The following is a 19218-nucleotide window of genomic DNA, read 5'->3' on the forward strand; positions in this document are numbered from 1 at the left end:
TGCTTATCTTGCTGGGATCCTATGACCCCAGCTGACTTCCTGCCCTTTGGGCAGGGGGCTGGACTCGATGATCTCCTGAGGTCCCTTCCAGCCCTGATGTCTATGAAATCTATGAAATCTAAGAAGAGAGGCAGGATCCTATACATTACTGGTTCTGTGACCATTTGATATTGTCAGGCAGGAAACTGGATTAAATGGTCCCTTGAGGGCCCATCCAGCCCTGCTTGTAGATGAATATATGATAGTCTGAGGTGCCTCATCATCTTAAAGTAGTGCTGGAATGCTCAGGAGGCTCTTAGGATGTTGTTCAATATTTGAAAATAGTTCAAAGCCCAATAATCTGCACATTACATTATGGAGGAAAGGCATTTTTCCAAAAACAAAGGAAAGAGGTTCTGTTGGCTCTTCAGCTTTTTTATTTATTTTACCAATGATGGATGTAGAGATACTGTTCACTGATTCATACATGTGAAACATGTGCTGTGTTTGAATACTAGAAGGAAAATGGCAATTATATAGCTTGTGTTGAGTGAACTGGATTACTAGCATTGCTGTTATTGAAACTCTCCTTTTGTCCTTCAGTGTTTTTGTGTATTGCTATTTATGGTTTTCCTTTTGTTCCTGTTGTTGTTGAAGGTTATAAGTTTAATGTAATCATGCATTCAAAATGTGAACATATTCACACAGATTCACTAACATATGTGCATTGTGTGTGCACATAACTACACATATGCTTAACTGACTTATAAAGAACATGGCTTGAGGTAGGTAAGGAACATAACATTCTTCAAAAGCTATGCCTCTAAGGAAGTGGTTTCAAGCACCAAGACGCTCTGCTTCACAACACTACAAACAATGTGCCATTTACACAGACACTCTAGGCGTTTCCTTGTCAGTTCTCTTTTTCTTTAAAGCATCCCATGCTTATATATGATATTTAGGGCTTAGAGTCTCATTTCATGCCAAATGCTTTTGTGTGTTGCTGGGGCTAGAAATACTAATCTAGAAAGAAGACCTAAAGGAATTTGTGGAGATTCGTATCAAAATCATACAGATGTGAACACAATCAGATGAAAATATAACTTAGATGCAGCTTTTTGGAGTAGATACAATTACTTGAGAAGGCCCAGTCATGTGTTGACTTCTCTATTATTCTTCCTAATTCAGATTTTAACTTTGATCTCCAAGCCAGAAATTTTAGTTGTCCCATGTCTTCAACCGTCTCTAAATCTGACTATTGCCACCTTAGAACATGGTACAATTCTTATCTACCTTGATGCTGCTAAAATTCCCTCTCCAACCTTTTGCCCATTTCTCATCTTGATTGTTTCAAATTTTCTGATCTCCACATCATCCAGGATGTTACAACCAGACCTCCAGAAAGTCAGATACCCTTGTTTATTTTGGTCAAATGATTCACAATTACCACCAGTTTATAACATTTCCCATGGATCTGATACACATTAAAGCCCAGATCCTACAATTAACAGTGAAGATCACAGTAGTATAATTGATAGGATTCTGTGTGGATGCAGGATCCAAGCTTCTGTGCTCTCAGTTGCATGATTGGAGACTTTGGGCTAAGAGAATAACATACTGTAGAGGATTCTTTTCAAGAAATTTAGCCTTTTAATTTTATACTGAATGTCAGCAAGAAGAGCATGATTTCCTTGTATTCCTTTATGCAATTTCCATCTTTTGAGCATTCTGTACTGGAAATTCAAAGTGTTACTGTTGGCTGGTTTTGATTTGTCACAAAAATCACAAGGTGCTGATTCAAGCCCATAACAAGATGACTTTAATTCTTATAAGGATTGGGGAGGGAGAATCTGTGAGGTCTGGAATCTCCCACAGACAATAGTACTTGAGATTAGGGATAGATAAATGACATTATTAGAAATATTAGAAATGGTTAAACTCTTGATTTCTGGGTTACACTGCCAAAATTCTGTTTCCTCAAACCTCAGGCATCTATACATTTACTGATAAGGTGCTAAATTTTCTTTTTTTAATATCCTGTTCTGAAAAGGTGATGTCCTGTGTGTATATATTTATAACATTTTCAACCTGTGGCAGTTGACTTGAGCTCCAAATGCTGTAGAAATGCGGAAAATAAATAATAATAAGTATTGAGATAGATGACATAAGGTACTTTCCAGCTCATTTACTTACACAGTGTCTGGTTAGAGGTCTGGATTGATATTTGTTCCATTAGAAGTTATCCAATCCCACTGAACTCCAATAATGGATAAGAAGAACGAAATGCTCCAGAACCTGCAGGCTAAAAAAACGTTGGCAGCACACCAGGTGCACATAGCCCCTGTACCTACCAACAGTGGCCAAGCCATGGAGGTGACAGGATCACACTCATGCCAGCTCAGTCCTGAGGTTCTACCCCTCCCACCCTGTCCTAGTAGTGAACTGTCCACACTGGCTCTTGCTCGGGGCGTGTGGGAGTGACCATGCAGGGATATGGGTTGCAAGGTGCCTGGGTCTGGCCACTGAGATGTGGGATCCATGGGGCTGTGCCAGAGTCTGAAGGTGCGGGCTTGAAGGTGTGGGGGTCCCTAACTGTGTGCTCAAGGGCCAGGGCCAAGGTCCATGGGATTGTTCCTGAGTGCAGAGCTTCTGGGCTCAGTCTTGGGACGTGAGTGTAGGTTGTGGGGTGCTCCATGATGAGGTATTGGGGGTGTGAAGGCATGATCCAGGGACTCCAGGGCCTGGATCCCAGGGCCTGTACAGGGGACACAGCTACCACATTTCCCCCCACCAGCTGTCACTTGGTTCTAGGACAGCCTGGGGACAGGGTCTGCTGGGTACTTGGCCAGAGAATCCTAGTGCAGGTTAAGTTGCAAGCATGCTTCCCCACCAGGGAGAACTGGGGGGTGGCCACAAAGCACACTGGGATGCTGGAGAACAGCTATGTAACTTGATTCAATAGGGGAACAGTACAGATGTTCAATAGATCGCTCTGGCCTGAATCAGTCTTGATTTCATGTACCTTGGACACAATCTATTCTAAATTGCTTGTGCCATTGTAGACCAGTCTGTGTGTATATCTGTACAATTATAAGTTTAGATCAGTCTATATTTACTGAGACCAACCTAGGTATAATGTCTGTATGCTCCTTCAGGTAAGTATTAACTCAGGTGAGTAAATAACTTTCAGTGAAGCATTGGATGCATTTTCAAGGTATTTAGAAAAGCTAGATTTTGTCTTATGAATCTGAAAAAGAGATGTACCTTTAATTCTAATGACTACAGGACTAAAAAAACAATATCTTTTGAGTATTTTTGTCTAGTTTGTTGTGCAAAATATATGATATAGCAAATAAATGCACATTCCAATAAAGTTATAATTGTGTATGGTTCAATCTTTTACTGAGTAATAGCTATGCCCCTAGCTTTTTAGTAAAGCTTTTAGTTTCCTTTTATTTGGAGAAAAATATATTTTGTGTTGTATGTGATGATACACCATACCACCTGTTCTCCACTAGATCTGCCTATGTCTCTTGTGTTTTGTTTTTGCTTCCATAACTATCTGGGAATATGCTTGCTCCCTGTGAAACTAATCTTATTTCCTTTCTTTAAATCTCATCCCCATCAGAGAAATAACCTTAATGTTATACCCCACTAAATCAGGATGGGAATAGGCATCTAGGCCCTTGAGTAAAATCTCAGCCTAAAATCATGCAACATGGCACTTATACAAATGCCTGTGTTATAATATTAATTGTTTCTAGGAAAAAAAATATCTGTGTGTACAGAGAGGAGAAAAGATTTGAACATATAGGCTGTGTCAACATGAGACGGTTACTGCATGGTAGCTTATTAATACTGCACAGTAGCTCATTACTACTGTGCAGTAGCATTGCCGGTCAAGAACCATGATACAATGCTACTGTGCAGTAGTAAGAGCTCCTGCACAGTAGTAATGAGCTACTGCACTGTAAGCATCACTAGGCAACTATGCCAAGATGCTTCTGTACAGTAAGGCCAGTTACTGTGCAGTCATTTAGTACTTGGTTGTGCAAGGACTAAATGATTGTGCAGTAACAACTGAGCAGTGGGCGTCTCATGTGGACGCACCCACAGAGACTTTTTAGGCACTTATTTATATTTTCTACACAATAGGCAAAAAAAAGTACATTTCTGTTTAAGGCTTTTTCTCTTATGAATTTGACATCTTCCTGTATGTCTTCATGAAAAATACCTAGCAAAAACAAAAAAGCAACAACTAAATGTCTTTTCTCAAAGTGGTTCTTTTTTTTTTTTTTAATTAATCTTCAAAGTTATCTCATAATACAGGTCCATGCCTATAAGAAAGCAACATCCCTTAAAAGGGGAAATGGTATCACTTGTTACCTGTAGGTTGTTTGGAAAACATTGTTAAATTGATAAATTGATCTCTATAACGTAAGGACCACCCCATCATGTGCAACGATTGGGACAGCATGCCATGTGCCACTTATGGTGCAACATTCTTGGACCACGTGAACAACCTTAGAGGGGAAGGCAGTTGTGAAAACTCTAAAGACTTTTCTTCAATACCTATATTGTAAGGAAGACTGGTCCCTGTTGTTTTGCTATTAACAAAGAAAAAGCAGAATTCTTGTAGATGGATCACTGTTGTAAGGTGTCACCTTTGCTCAGGTTAATCTAAGTATGTATTTAATATTGTATCTACATTTTTAATCATTTCAGAAGTTCCCTTTAAAGGGAAAATATTACACATATATAGTAAAAATGCCTAAATAAAAAGGCCTACTTTGTTTTAAAACCAGATTTTAATTTAATGCAACGTCTTGTTCAAGAAAGACTAAATTATATTGTAATTGTTGTTTACAGCTGAATTTTTCAATATGGTCCCCTTGGTTAGGTTTTTCATTTTGTTTTGTTTTTCCTTCTCTGTCTTTCAGCAGTTTGTCTCCTGGCTATTTTTCAATCTGCACCTCTTGCTTTGGCTCTATCATAGTTCAGTTCTTCATTTCTTTGCTTTATTTTACCATTTCAGAAGAAAGATCAAGTTAAAGCTTCCTCTAATCCTACACCTGCCAATAAATCTAAGGTCAGTGCAAAGCCACAGTACCAGGACGAATAGCTCTCTAAGTTTCAGTATTTTTTCGCCATTTAACAAGTACATTTTCTCAGTGAATCTGCCAACTTCAACACTTTTTATTTAAAAGAATAAAATATATTGCCTCACTATCTGACAAATGTGTGGTATTTCTTGCAGTCTTGCTGGCCTAGGCATCGGCGAGTAAATGGCACTATTTTTGGTGGAATCTGTGAGCCGTGTACATGTTTTGACCATGCGGAGTTCTGTGATGATATCACTGGAAAATGCCTGGTAAGTCTCACTGCCCATGGGAAACTTGATTAATGTTGCCAAGATCAGTTCAATATACCAGTGCAATTGAATTAGCCACCTTTGGGACCACAAGTAGTCTAGAAAAAGAAGCAGTGATTTGACAGAAGAGATCTTTATATTGAACCGCTTCTGAAGTTAAGAATACCCTTGTATCAGGATAAAGTAGCTTCTGCAAATAAACTGAAAGAAGTATTTATTCATGTTGGTGTGAAGTATTGAAATCAGATCAACAAGATAATACATGACATGTTGAAAAGGCAGCAAAGGATATCAGTATGTCTTCCAGGAAGATTTCTTTCCTCTTCCCGTCTCTGTCTCCTGCTGGGTGTTTATTTATTGCCTATAGTACGCAACTTCGTAATTCTATTTCCCTGCAACAGCAAGGTATTGTTGGCTTTCTTCTACCTTTCTAGGAAGCCTCGAAAAGATGCTTAATAAATCAGGACTTTTTTTTCATTCAAGGTGTATCGTTTGGTTTTAAATAGAAACAAGCATTTTTCTTATAGAAAGCATATATACTTCACTCTAGCTACCTCCTAATTCAGCAATTAAGTCCATACTATTATCCAGAACAAGCCTACCAGTACACTGCTATTTCCAACCAGCTCAGTAGCCGTTTGGAATGAGTGAATTATGCTGAATAGACTGTTCTGATTAACTCAAGGGCATTTTAGTTTTATATTGTCTGACATGGCATGAAGCTTGAAACAACATTTCTCATTTCATTAGTCTTGCAGAAACACAATTTGAGCCAGTGCCAATTTAGTGGGATATCATACTCTCATTTCCCTGCAGAATTTCAAGCAGACTCTGTATTGTATGTTTCTAAATGTTCCTTTTTATTTCCTTAAGAAAAAGCTGCTGGGAAAACTGCAAAGTGAAAATTCAGGGTTCTTACAGTATAATTTGGTATTTAGAATTATCATTGGTCTTTCTGTTTTTCCCCATACAAGATGTTTAATTGCATTGCAGTACAAAACAAGATGTCCTTAATTTGTGGATCAGTGGATTTTTCAAATTGCTTTTTCATGAATAGAAACCTACAATGATTCTCAGTTTAATTATACTCTATGTTTTTTAAAGTCGTACTGAGGAAAAAAATGCCCTCATGACAGTCACATTTTTAATTCTTTCCTCTATATCCAATGGAAAAAAAATCATCACTAGGCTAATATGGATTTGTCTTTCCTTACAAAGATAGAGACAATTTATTACATTACTGATTGTACTTTCCAGCCACAGTGTCTGTGACATCAATATGAGATAAAACCAGTTAGCAAGAAAAAAAAGGAAAGGCTGGATGGTAGGCCCCAAAAGGTAAATCAGCAGCTCAGGGCTATTTTGTTTAGAGGTACATGGCCAGATGAAATTTGAGAGCCACTTGCTCAGCTACAATAGTTCATTACCTTCTTTGTGTGTGTTATTTGTCCCCAAACCTGGAAGATCTCTCTCTCATTTATTCCCACTCCATTACGGGGAGTGACAGGGGGTTGTAGGGCTGTGTAGTCAAGTGATTGTTCACTATTAAGCTGATGATCACCAGTGAATCAGTGACAGATGAGTAAAGCTCTTCCTATATCTTCTAACGGGGTCAGACAGAAGTGAAACAGACTTAAACTATATACAGTTGAAAAGTGTAATGTGCAACATCTATATAATCTTACAACATTATCAAGCATTTATTCTGTATTCAATACTGTGCTGTCTGAGCTTACACTGTGTCATCCTGTAGAGAAAAGTAGAACAGAAATGCTCAATAATCTGTTTGGGGTTTCCTTGTAAGTCACATTAAGTGCACCGTGAGTGAAGTTAGATTGGTTACTATCCATGCAGGCTGTTAAATGCTGCTATTCATTTTGGATCATAAGGCTTTGAAGTGAAGGAGGGAGAAGTCTGAATGCTGAAAAAGAGAAATGTTTCACATCAAAGGCATTCTTTCTATTGAGATTTACGCAGCCTTTTGGCCTCCTTATTATTATTCATGGTGTTTTTTCAGTAATACAACAGACAATTTAGGCACCTAATTTACTGATATGATACTCTTTTTACTCTTCCTTGGCTTTGAAATGCAGTTGAAAAGCAGCTGAAATATGTTTTTGACTCATGATAAAAGCTCAGATCATCTGCTCTGGCATAGGCCTGTATAAAAAGCTTATTTCTAATGCAGATTGTACAATAACCTGCAAAGCCCTTTGATCCCTAGAACAGCCATATAGAGAGCTGTGTGAGACATCATTCTCATTACCATTGTGATATACATGATAACTGCTTTGGTACACAGTGCAAGTTCTAACCATGCAGAAATCCTTTTTTGTAGTATTACACATTCACAGTTAGTACAGCATTAGGAGGTTGGTTAAATCTAGTCCTTGTGAAGAACAAAAGCTTTTCATGCTGTTAACATTCACTGCAGTCTATCACTAATCTGATGGGAAATGGATCCCAGAAGATCTTTTTTCTAAGGTATCAAAACTGGTAATAGGAACCTTTGGGGACTTGGTCTTCATTTTGTTTCACTCATTCATGTAAATGGGGAGCCTACACCATTTGGACAAGACCTAGCAGGAAGCAAGTGCTTTTAAGCTAGTGGGCATTGTGCACTTCTACTCATTTCTGGCATGGAAATCACCACAAAAATTTTATAAGTGTTAGCTTTGCAAAATCAGTGTAAGACTGGTAGCAGATGGACAATCATGAGGGGGAGCTGTCTCAGCATCCTTCCTTTTAATAAATGTAGAAAAGGAGAAGGCAATTCTCATCTGTACTCAAAGTCAACAGTTGGCTGGAAAGTGCATTTGTCCTGATGGCCAAGGATATGTTAATTAAGCATGTCCTCTCACTAGTATTGTTTTAAAGCATGAATTTCCATGCCTTCCTGTGATAGAGTACAGCAAGGTTCTTTCTGGGGCTGAGTCTCCCCTTTCCGCTGCAGCCAGTGACACAAGGGCAAAATACATTTCTGTTCCAACACCAGTGATAGTAAGTCTCCATTCATACTCCATTTTTCATGTACCATCAACTGTCAGAGAAGTCAAGCAGGCAGGCTTTTATTCTGTCTTCCGTTTTCCATGATTATGATGAATTCAAGATTTCAAAGACTTGTAGAATCATAGAAAAGCGGGTCTGAAGGTCATCTAGTCCACTGTTTCTCAACCCATGGGTTACAACCCAAAAGTGGGTCGCAAGAATATTTGAAAGGGTTGTGACTAGTCACAGAAAAATGTGGGAAAGCACAAGTTTACCTTTGCAAGCTTATGGCCTTCCAGCCTACAAGGAGCTTTTGGGGTGATTGAAGGTAAGGGGTGCCAAATGTATCTGCCTGTGCACATGCATGTGGCTGGCATACAGTCAGACAGGGTGGTGGGAGCACCCCTGGCAGCTGGATGCTTGTAAGTCTGTGGGGAGTGGGGATTGGAAGACTAAGGTATGGGGACTCTCTGGGGAGCTGTGGGGGGGAGCACTCATGTGTTGGGGGGAAGGGTGTCTGGAAAGGATGGGTTTGTGAGGTAGGGAGGGTACATGCTGGAGCTAGAGGAAGATGTTTGGGTGCTGGGACTGCGGCAGGGTAAGGGTTTCAGGGGGGTGGTATCTACCCCTCCAGTGGAGAGGTGGGTGGGGAGACGCTTTGGGGGCAATGGGGAGCTGCACCAGGCCCAGTGCCCATGCTCACAGGGGTGGGGCGGCCACGAGATACTGCTGAGGGTGGGGGGCATGGTTAGGCTAACTGATATGGTGTGGGAGCCCCAGCCCCTCTCCTCCCTCCAGGCTGTGCCGAGGCCAGACTCACTCCACTGCCACCTTTATGAATCAAAGCCACTGCAACAATTGTGCTTTGGCCCAGGTAGAATGAGGACAGCTGCCTCCCTCCCTGCCGCCCCCCTCCGAAGGGCTGGGGGGATAGGAAGCTGTGAGTTGGGAGAGAGGGGCACCAGCATGGCCTAGGGCGGCAGGGGACTGTGGCTCAGGAATGAGGGGCAGGGCCAGTTAGCTGTAGGTCAGGAGTAAAGGGCATTGGCAGGGCCAGGGGGCTGCAAGTCAGGAATGAGGGACACCAATAGGGCCAGGGGCTTTGAGTCAGGAGCAAGGGGTACCGGAAATTTGCATTGTGCAGAATACACAATGATGAATGCCACTTGAGTGTAATGGAGGGCCACATGTTAATATTGTTTCCTGTTGCTGTTGATTTTGTCTTTAAAATTAAGACTGCTTCAACTTGTAGTGTGCAATAAGTAATTTGAGGCCAAAATACTTGTGTGTTTTCTGCTTAAACTATTTACTGGGTCAGGACTGGCCATCAATGTTTACAAATGGGTCCTCGTACAAAAAAGGCTGAGAAACACTAATTTAGTCCACCCCCGTGCCTGAGGCAGGACCACCCCTATTTAAACCATCTCATAAAAAATTTTGTCTAACCTCTTACTAAAACTACACAATCAACTCTGATCCACAGGCTAACCTATGGCACAATGGTGGAGAGTGTCCTGCTGCTGCTGTTAAAATATGCTCAAAAGATCTAAGGAAGAGGGATGCACTCTCCACTGCAGAGAGAGTTAAAAATCCCTACTTTCCATACCAATCTGACCATGGGGTAAAATTCCTTCCTGACCCCAAATGTTGAGCCAGGGTGGCACAGCCCCAGTTGGCATGGCTCTGGGGGTCAGCCTACCAGCGTGGAGCTTCTCCACCCCAGTTCAACATGCTGCAGAGAGGCTGACTGGGGCACAAGGTTGCTATAATATGGGGCTAGCCAGCAGACAACCCCACACTGTAGCGCCCTTGTACCCGAGCTAGCTCCAGTCACTCTCTATGTACGTGTTGCGGTGGAGAAAATAAGTCAACTGTAGGAGAGTACTAACCTATGGTGGAGTTAATGAGTTTACTCTGGTCTAATAGCTCCACACATGTAGACAGACATGCTTTACTGCAGAGCTATTTAGGTAGTTCCACAGTAAGTTGAAAGTGTCCAAAAGGCAGGAATTTCTTATGGCGATATCTTTTATTGGACCAATTGTGTATTTGGGATAGAGTTAGACTAGCTGTCAAATGTAAGGCAAAGAAAGATGCCAGGTTTGTTTTCATTTAATTTACAAGTAAACTGTATGATGTAAAATAGTATGTTTTCTTTTATGAGGAATATATTGAAATCAGTTTTGTTACAATGCTTTCTGAAAGTACAAATGTTCCTAGTTACTTTGTGTATCTTATTGATTAATTTTGAACATTAGTACTTAAAGCAAAAATCATATTACTGTGGATTTCCTTTAAAAGATTCTTGAAGGCCCTATCCATAAAATTAGGTAGCTGCAAGTGTCTCAGTGCCTGGCATTAATTTCCAATGTAAGTTTCTAGAAATTTATAAACATTGCCTTGACTGATGCTTTCATTTCAAAGGCACAGTCACTGCACATACAGGCAATAAAATCCAACCTCCTGAAGTAGACAGACATCTGTAACGACAGGTGATTTTGACTCTACAGTGCCATTGACTAGGAAGTATCATAAACAGAAAGGTAATATATTTCAGGCAATGCCACTCTAAAATGTAAATCATAACATATGCATATCAAACGACAATGCCATTTTCTCTGCAAATGAGCAAACTTTTTAAAATGTACTTTGGAAATATTTAATTAAATCACAGTTTCAGAAAATATCTATTCAGAAATATCTATTCACATGAAGTATTTAGATGAATTAATCCATATCCTAGGTCTGATTTGGCCTACAACCTTAATGCAGGCTTTATTTACACCTGAACACTGAGGTCTTTTGATATCAACTGTTAAATCCCAAACTCAGGATCTGGCCTATTATCTGCTTAGTCTCTTATAAAAACCATTAGTTATTTTCCAGTGACTGGCTGGTATAGTGTGTACTGTATATCCGAGATGAGTACCTGAACCCTGCCATTGTTTCTCAAGAGCATACTGTAGCCTTACAACAGACAACAGTAAACATATTCACAGTACTAAGTGGGTTAGGTGCCTTTAAAATATAACAGAATTAAACTCCAAAATGTAATTGTATGTTACAAAGATAAAGGTTCAGTGTTAAATAGCCTTCTAGTCTTGTTCGAGAAATTACTCCAGAAAGAAAACAACATTGGTTGTGCCCTTGAAACAATCTAAAGACTGCCATATGGAAGTGTTTTCCTAGAATATCCTAGCATTCCTGAACTGGTTGGAGGATGGGCAAAATGACCATCCCCATTTTCTGTACCTGATATGGGAATGATATGTACTTCCCCTCTTTTGTTCAGGACTGCAAGCACAACACCAGTGGCCCTTACTGTAACAGATGTCTTCCTGGTTTCTATGGAGATCCTACTAAAGGGACAATTGAAGACTGCCAGTTGTGTGCCTGTCCATTAAATATACCATCGAACAAGTAAGATACATATTTCCCATATAACAGCATTTTCATTTTACATTTGATAAATTGTGTTACTTTTATAAACAGTTTTCTTTTTCACTGATGTTAGAGGATCGATCTCAAAGCATGCTTTATTTTTTAAATAATATGTTTTTATGAGCATTAGGTGATAAATACACAGCAAAAGGTAAGTAGATTCCTGTTTTGCCACCAGAACAGTGGCACAAAAAAGATGAATAACTTAAGTAACAAAGCTCAAGATCAGGGCCAGGTATACTACCAAGAAATATTGACTTCTAGTCCTCTGTTGTCACTGCCAACTAATATTTCTTTTTTATTATAGGTGCCTTTCTTAGTCTTGTCCACACATACACAATATCTGTCTACCAGATTATAAAACTGAAGTTGCAGAATTCACATACATTTTTCGAAGGGTTTTTTTTTTTTTTTTGGTTTTGAGTATACTAGCTGGATTACCAATCTGGCTGCAATTCATTTTGTATATTTTTTCAATAAGACCTCAAATATCAAATAGTAGTTACTTATTCCAAATCTTGTGTAGAGAACAGAATTTTCTTAATTGAATTAAGGTGTATCTCTTGAAAGTTAAAAAATTCTACTATAATTATTATGAACTGTTTAGATAAATCATGTAAAAATGATGAAACTTCAGAGGTTCACTCACTGACGTTTAACTGCAAGCAGTTATGCAGATGGCATGGGATGAAAAAAAAATTAGCTTTATCCATCACAATGTCCTTGAAAGTTCACAAACCAAAAAATCACTTAATATTATATCCAAGTAAAATTCTTTCAGACCCTCATGCTAGATTATCTGACTAGAAATTTGCTTTCTGTGTGTCCATCGCATTTAGAATTAAATGGATCATAGATTCATAGATTCATAAATGCTATGGTTGGAAGGGAGCTCAACAGATCATCGAGTGTGACCCCCCTGCCTAGGCAGGAAAGAGTGCTGGGGTCTGATGACCCCAGCCAGATGCCTATCCAGGCTTCTCTTAAAGACCCCCAAGGTAGGGGTCCCTTGGAAACCCATTCCAAGTTTTGGCCACCCTTACCTTGAAGAAGTTTTTTCCTGATATCTAGTCAAATCTGCTCTGTCAGATTGTGAACAGAGCATCTCCAAACCCTTGCTGTGTACCCCTAATGAATTTGTAGGTGGCCACAAGATCACCTGTCAGCTGATGCATGATAAAGTGCAGTTAGCTTTGCTGATGATTTTGTCACGCTGACAACTCATGTTCACCTTAAGTCCACTATGACTCCAAGATCCCTTTCTGCTTCTGGGCTGCTGAGAGGGTCACTTCCCAGCCAGTAGGTGTGCTGGATATTTTTGTGCTCTAGATGCAGCACTCTGCACTTGTCCTTGTTGTACTGCTTCCTGTCATGTACTGCCCACTTCTCTAACCTGTCCAGGTCTGCCTTCAATCGTCCCCTACCCTCTGGAGTGTACACTTCACCCCACAATTTAGTATCGTATGCAAACTTGGACAGAGTACACTTCACACCCACATCCAAGTCACTGATGAAGATATTGAAGAGTTCATGTCCAAGGACCAAACGCTGTGGGACCCCACTACCCACATCCTTCCATGTCAATACCGACCCATTTACTACCATTCTCTTTACCAACCACTGGACCATGTAAACATCTATGTCACAGCCTCTTAATTTATTTATGGGAATGGGATGAGATACCATTTCGAAGACCTTGCTAAAATCCAAGAAAACAACATCCACCTCTACTCCTATGTCTAAACATTTTGTGACCCTGTCATAAAACAAAAACAGACTGGTCAGGCATGATCTACCTGCTACGAATCCATGCTGGTTTCCCTGCTGCATTATTTTTCCCACTGGACTCCCACAAATATGATCCTTCACAATCTTTTTCAAAGACCTTTCCAAGGATGGAGGTGAGCCTAACTGGCCTATAGTTACTCGGTTCCTCCTTCCTCCCCTTCTTGAAAATAGGGACCATATTGGCCCTTTTCCAGTCCTCCAGGTCCTGACCCGAGTGTCACAAGTGCTCAAACAGCTGTTCCCGTGGTTCTGCTGTGACACTAGCTAATTCCTTCAATATCTTCAGATGCGGCTCATCCAGGCCTGCTGACTTGAACACATCCAGTCCATCCAAATGACTGCACCGAGTCAGTGTTGACACTTGGTAGGCTGGTGTCCCTCTGATGCCCATCTAGAGAACCCATTAGGAAACTTATCTTGACCCCTGTTTAGGAACGCTGAGGCAAAAAACTCATTGAATAGCTCAGCCTCGCCCCCCTCTCTGTCACTAATTGCTCCTCCTTGTTCAGTAGGGGTCCTGTGCTACCCTGCGCCTTCCTTTTACTCCCTACATAACTAAAAACAGCCTTTTTGTTGTCTTTAATTTGTGTTGCCGGCCTCAGCTCTGTAGTTGCTTTGGCCTTTCTAACTGCCTCCCTGCAAGTGCGGGCCAAGTAGGTATATTCCACCTCGGTGGCTCCCCCCTGATTCCACTGCCTATATGCCTTCTTTTTTGCCCATAGGCTCCCCTGAATTTCCCTGTTTAGCCACGGACTTTTTTTGGCTCCATTTCCCCTTTTCCCTCGTACTGGGATAGTCTCCCTCTGTCCCCAAAGGATCACTTCCTTTAGGAATGACTACCCTTCCTGGACTCCCATCTCACCAATACTCTTTTCCTGCAGTGTGTCATTGACTAGACTCTTAAGAACATGGAAGTTAGCCTTCCTAAAGTCAAGCACTTCCACCCTACTAGATATCTTACCCACCCTACACCATATGGTGAATTTGATTGATTGTGGTCACTGTCCCCAAGATGATCACGAAACTGCAGCTCCCCTACAAGGTCCTCCCCCATAGCCAACACCAAGTCCAGTGAGGCATTCCCCCTAGTGGGACTTCCTGCGTTAGGTGACAGTCCTGCACACAAGTTAAGAACTTATGTGAACACTTAGATTTGGCTGGCTGCTCCTCTCAGCAGATGTCAGGGTAGTTTAGGTCCTGCATGACAACCATGTCCCTAGACTGTACGGCCTCTGAGAGTTGTTTCAAGAATTCCAAGTCTAGCTTTTCCTCTTGGTGTGGTGGTCTGTAGCAGACCCCCACCACCAATTCCCTTACCCATGACCTCCATGTATCCTAACCCACAATGCCTCAACTTTTTCTTCCTCTGATCCTACTTTGATTAGGGTAGATGTATAATGCTCCTTTACATAGAGAGCGACCCCACGCCCTTTCCTTTCTGTCCCTTCTGTACAACCTGTAGCCCTCAATGTGTACTGCCCAGTCATGGGTAGGGTCCCACCAGGTTTCCGTTAGCCCCACTAATCAAAGTTATTATCTGCAAGCAGCAATGCAAGTTCTTCCTGCTTGTTCCCCATGCTCCTAGCATTAGTATAGAGACACTTGAGCCCTCCAAATGGTGTCTTTGGTGCCCTCCAACTCTGATGCCCAACGGGCCCCTTGGCACCTACCTGGGGTGTACTGCTGTGTGTCTTGCAGTTTGTAGGTTCTAGACTCTCTCCATCTCCTGCCTCCCCATCCCTCATCGTACTTAGTTTAAAGCCCAATGTAGGAGATCAGACAACCTGTAAGAAAAGAAATGAACCTGTGGAGAGATGAATCCTGTTGCATCCCAGGAGGTCCCTTGCACAGAAGTGCAGACTGTGGTCCAGGAAGCCAAAACCCACACGATGACACCAACTCTGGAGCCACGGGTTGACTTCCCCTACACAGGTGATGTGATGCCTACTGCGACTGCTGACTGAGAGGATCAACGAGAATGCCACCTGTGACCACATCTTCCTAAGCCTGGTCCCCAGAGCCCTGTAGTCATTCATGATGGTCTGGACTACTCCTGGCCACATCATTTGCTCCCACATGGATGGACCATGTGATAGTTGTCGAAGGGCCAAATGATTTCAGGAATTCTTTCTGTGATGTCCCTGATCCTGGCTCTGGGAAGGCAGCAGACCTCACATGCCATGGGATCCGGATGACAGATGGGTCCCTCTGTTCCTCTCAGCAAGGAGTCGCCCACAACAATGATTCAGTGTCTCTTCTTCTGTTTACCTGGCTGGCCCTCAGCTCACTTGGTGATGGTGGCAAGCCCCTCCAGTGCACTTTCCCCTTCTGCACACTCCTCCAGTGCAGCCAGGGCCTCATATTTGTTCCACAACTGCACTTGGGGAGCTGTCTCTGCAGCAAGAGGTCTGGCCCTTGAGGTGACCATTGTCCATTCTCCAGCATCTGCTTCAGGGCATTCACTCACAGCTTCTCCACCAGGTTTACATCTGTACTTTTAATCTCTCCTAGGCACTATTTGGGTGTGTTTATCTTTCTGGAAACTGTCATTTTAGGAAACTGGCATCAAAAGATTGTAAACCAGTCTCCAACCAGCTTTGATATTGAATAGATAAAGGTGATGATGATGTGTTCAGGGATAAATTATTTCTCTACGAGACATGGCTTTGCAGCATGTATTAGCAGGAAGGCTTCACCTGAATGGCTCTGCCAAAGGCACAGCTGAACCAGGTTTTTCTCTTGGATACATGTCTAGCTCTGATTTTCAGTGGGGTTGTTGTTCCACATTTTCAACTCTTTTTTAAATGAAATTATACAGGTCATCTGTTTCCATTACAGAATGGAAGATGCTGTGTGCAACATGCATTTTCAACAGCACTGTTCTAGTGCTGATGCTGTTCAACGTAAATTATGAACTGACCCCTCTGCAATCACTAGTTCTGGCCTGGCCCCTAGTACTTACCACTTCAGTAAGTAAATTCTTTTCCCTCTTGCTCACATGCACTATACCACAAGGTTACCTTGCATCCTGGATCTACATAGCCTATCCATTTGTTCAGGGCACCTTTAGACTCCCTTGAGATTAAACTCTCACATTATCTTGTGATCTTGAGTTTCCCTCCAGCTATGCATTGCTGATCACAGTTCTGATCACTCCTTATGCTACTTCTAAATTGTGTAGCTAATCCTCATCTCCACACTCATCCTCAGATATGAACAGATTGCCAACAGGAGCTTTTCCAGAAACAGCCTGAGGAATTTCCAAGTATGTGAGCTATGTGAGACTGACCTACATTAGAAATACACTTTGGAGTGTAGCCCTGTCCTCAGTTAACCCTTGGAGCACTAGATAGATAACACCAGTATTATATATCATGCAGATGTCTAGTGGCCTAAATCAAATCCTGTAATGGGGTTAGTTTTCACTGACAAAATGCCTGGGGATGCCAGCCCTGTAACAGATGGCTTCCGAACTGTTATTGCTCTCTTCCTGCAAATGAATCAAGGAATCTCTTTTTTTTCCCATGTAGTGGTTTTTAAAGATACAGGCCTAAAGTAAATGTGCCATTTGAACATTATGGACTGGGGAGGCCAAATAAAGTATTTGGAATCCAAATTCAAATCAGGATCCAAATTTTGCAGTAGACCTGTATTTCTAAAATAGGAAGAACCAAAACAGTGGCTATAAACACCCTCAAGCTTTGTTGTATCTAGTTGTACAGTTCAGATTTTTCTTAATTTAAAGATTAGCTCCAACTGTAACCTGTTTTATGATGATTTAAAATTAAAATAAAAATGAGACCATGAAATAAACTGGTGTGTACTATGAAGTACGTTAAAGTATGCATTTCTCATCATGTTGCTGTAATGTCAGTTTAATTGGTCTTTAATTAACAGCATTTTTGATGTGCACGTGATAGCCTCCGTCAACCATTCAGAAAGTAACAGCAAAATTCCTTCATCTGTTTCTCTGATGAGAATCATATCTCTCTACATTGACATGTAGCATTTACTTCAGTGATTAATGTACCTAAAATTGGTTCATAAATCTTAAAGATCATGTGCAGTGATGCACCAAATCTGTGTAAGCATAACAGTTACACACTTTTTTTAGTTTGTAAAATATAGTTTCATCAACTTTTGTGTGATGTGACTTGATTTGTCCCACTTGTCCTTAGTGAATGACTAAATTATACATTACTTATACTGAGGACTCTTTTACTTATCAAATTATGTGATTAATTAGACATTCCTAGCTCTCTTAGTTTAGTTTAATAGAAGGTGTCAGATACAAACAAATAATGCCTATTTAAGTTACTTCTGAGCAAATTTGAAGAAACAGATTATATTTAATATGATACATCTCCGTTTCAGGTTCTTATGTTTGCTGTAAGGATTCCCATCAGCGTATTATCTATGAGCACTTAATAATGTTTTATGTAACATCTTTGAAATACCTTTGTGAGGTTAGGAAGCATCATTAGTTCCATTATATAGATGAGGTAAGTTAGCAAAGAGAGACTATGGGTACGCACACACATTCACAGGACTCGATCTATGACCATATTACTTGCTTTAAGCAGAATGACTGTAGATTGGCTGCCACTTATGCAGACATTTGCTGGCGCTGGGGCCCATGTGAAGAACCAGATCTAAGTAAGTCAGAGTGGTGGGCAGATTTGTGAGGGTTTGGTGGGTCTATGGAGGATGAACCTGTGGGGGGGAAGGGTTATTCTTCCAGAGGTGGGGGCTAAAAATAACCCAGTTAAGGTCAGGGAAGGCAGTAATAAGAATGCAGCCCTGGGGCTGGGGTCAGGAACTGGTCTTTCCTGGCCCCGAGGCTACACTCCAAACATGTAGAGACATTCATTAGATCAAGCTAACCCACTCCCAATCTAAGTGAGTTCATCTCCTCAGGTGAACTAAGTTAGATTGGGACATCTATTTTTCACCATGTGATTGCTGGGCCTCAACCACCCGCTTTTGGGTGCTTTTGATCTACTGGCAGATGTCATGCCCCTTTCGGGCCGGTTTGTCCTCGAGGTAGTTCTCTCCTCCCGTGTTGCCAACCCTGTCCTCTCCTACCACGTCTTGGTGTTCCTCAGTAGGTGGGGTCAGTTAACGGGTCCTTCGGTGGCCTGGGCTGTGCCCAATGGTTGCTCACAGAGCTCCACCACCCCTACACCCCAACCTCATGCCACCTTCAGTGGACCGCTTCACATCCCGGAGCCAATGACTAGAGGTTCTGCTTGCCCCACGGGCCAGCCCCTACACCCCTTCACTCCTTGATCCCTTCCTACGGGGTACCTTCCCCACTGTGGCACTCTACTGAGGCTTCCCTGTGGCTCTGCCACAGGGTCGTTATCCCTATTGCCTCTGCCCCATTGCTCAGGGTAGCCAAACAAAACAAATACACCTAAACTAACCCGTGACCTATTCCCTGTCCCTGGACCATTAAGGGGAGGGATAGCTCTGTTCGTCACTCCCCTGACTACCTCCAGTCCATCACTTCACACCCCAGGCCCCAGCAGCGATCCCTGCCTCGATTGCAACCTCCTTCAGGGCTGTCCCCGGGTCTTCACTTCTTGGCGTGTCATCCTCTGTGCCCCATCATCCCGGCACTCCCACCTGGGTTCTGCTGCGCTCTCAGG

The 19218-nt window shown here is 41.8% G+C and overlaps 1 protein-coding gene across 1 annotated transcript in view; it reads left to right on the forward strand.

Moving 5' to 3' along the window:
* The window catches only part of LAMA2 (laminin subunit alpha 2), a 434604-nt gene that overhangs the window by 203119 nt on the left and 212267 nt on the right, over positions 1 to 19218 (forward strand). The window contains exons 17-18 of the mRNA XM_019538207.1: positions 5237 to 5350; positions 11631 to 11758. Coding sequence (XP_019393752.1) covers positions 5237 to 5350; positions 11631 to 11758 — 242 coding nt within the window. The remainder of the gene's footprint in view (positions 1 to 5236; positions 5351 to 11630; positions 11759 to 19218) is intronic.

Source organism: Crocodylus porosus, unplaced genomic scaffold (assembly GCF_001723895.1).
Source record: "Crocodylus porosus isolate Cpor-Errol unplaced genomic scaffold, CroPor_comp1, whole genome shotgun sequence".
NCBI lineage: Eukaryota > Metazoa > Chordata > Crocodylia > Crocodylidae > Crocodylus > Crocodylus porosus.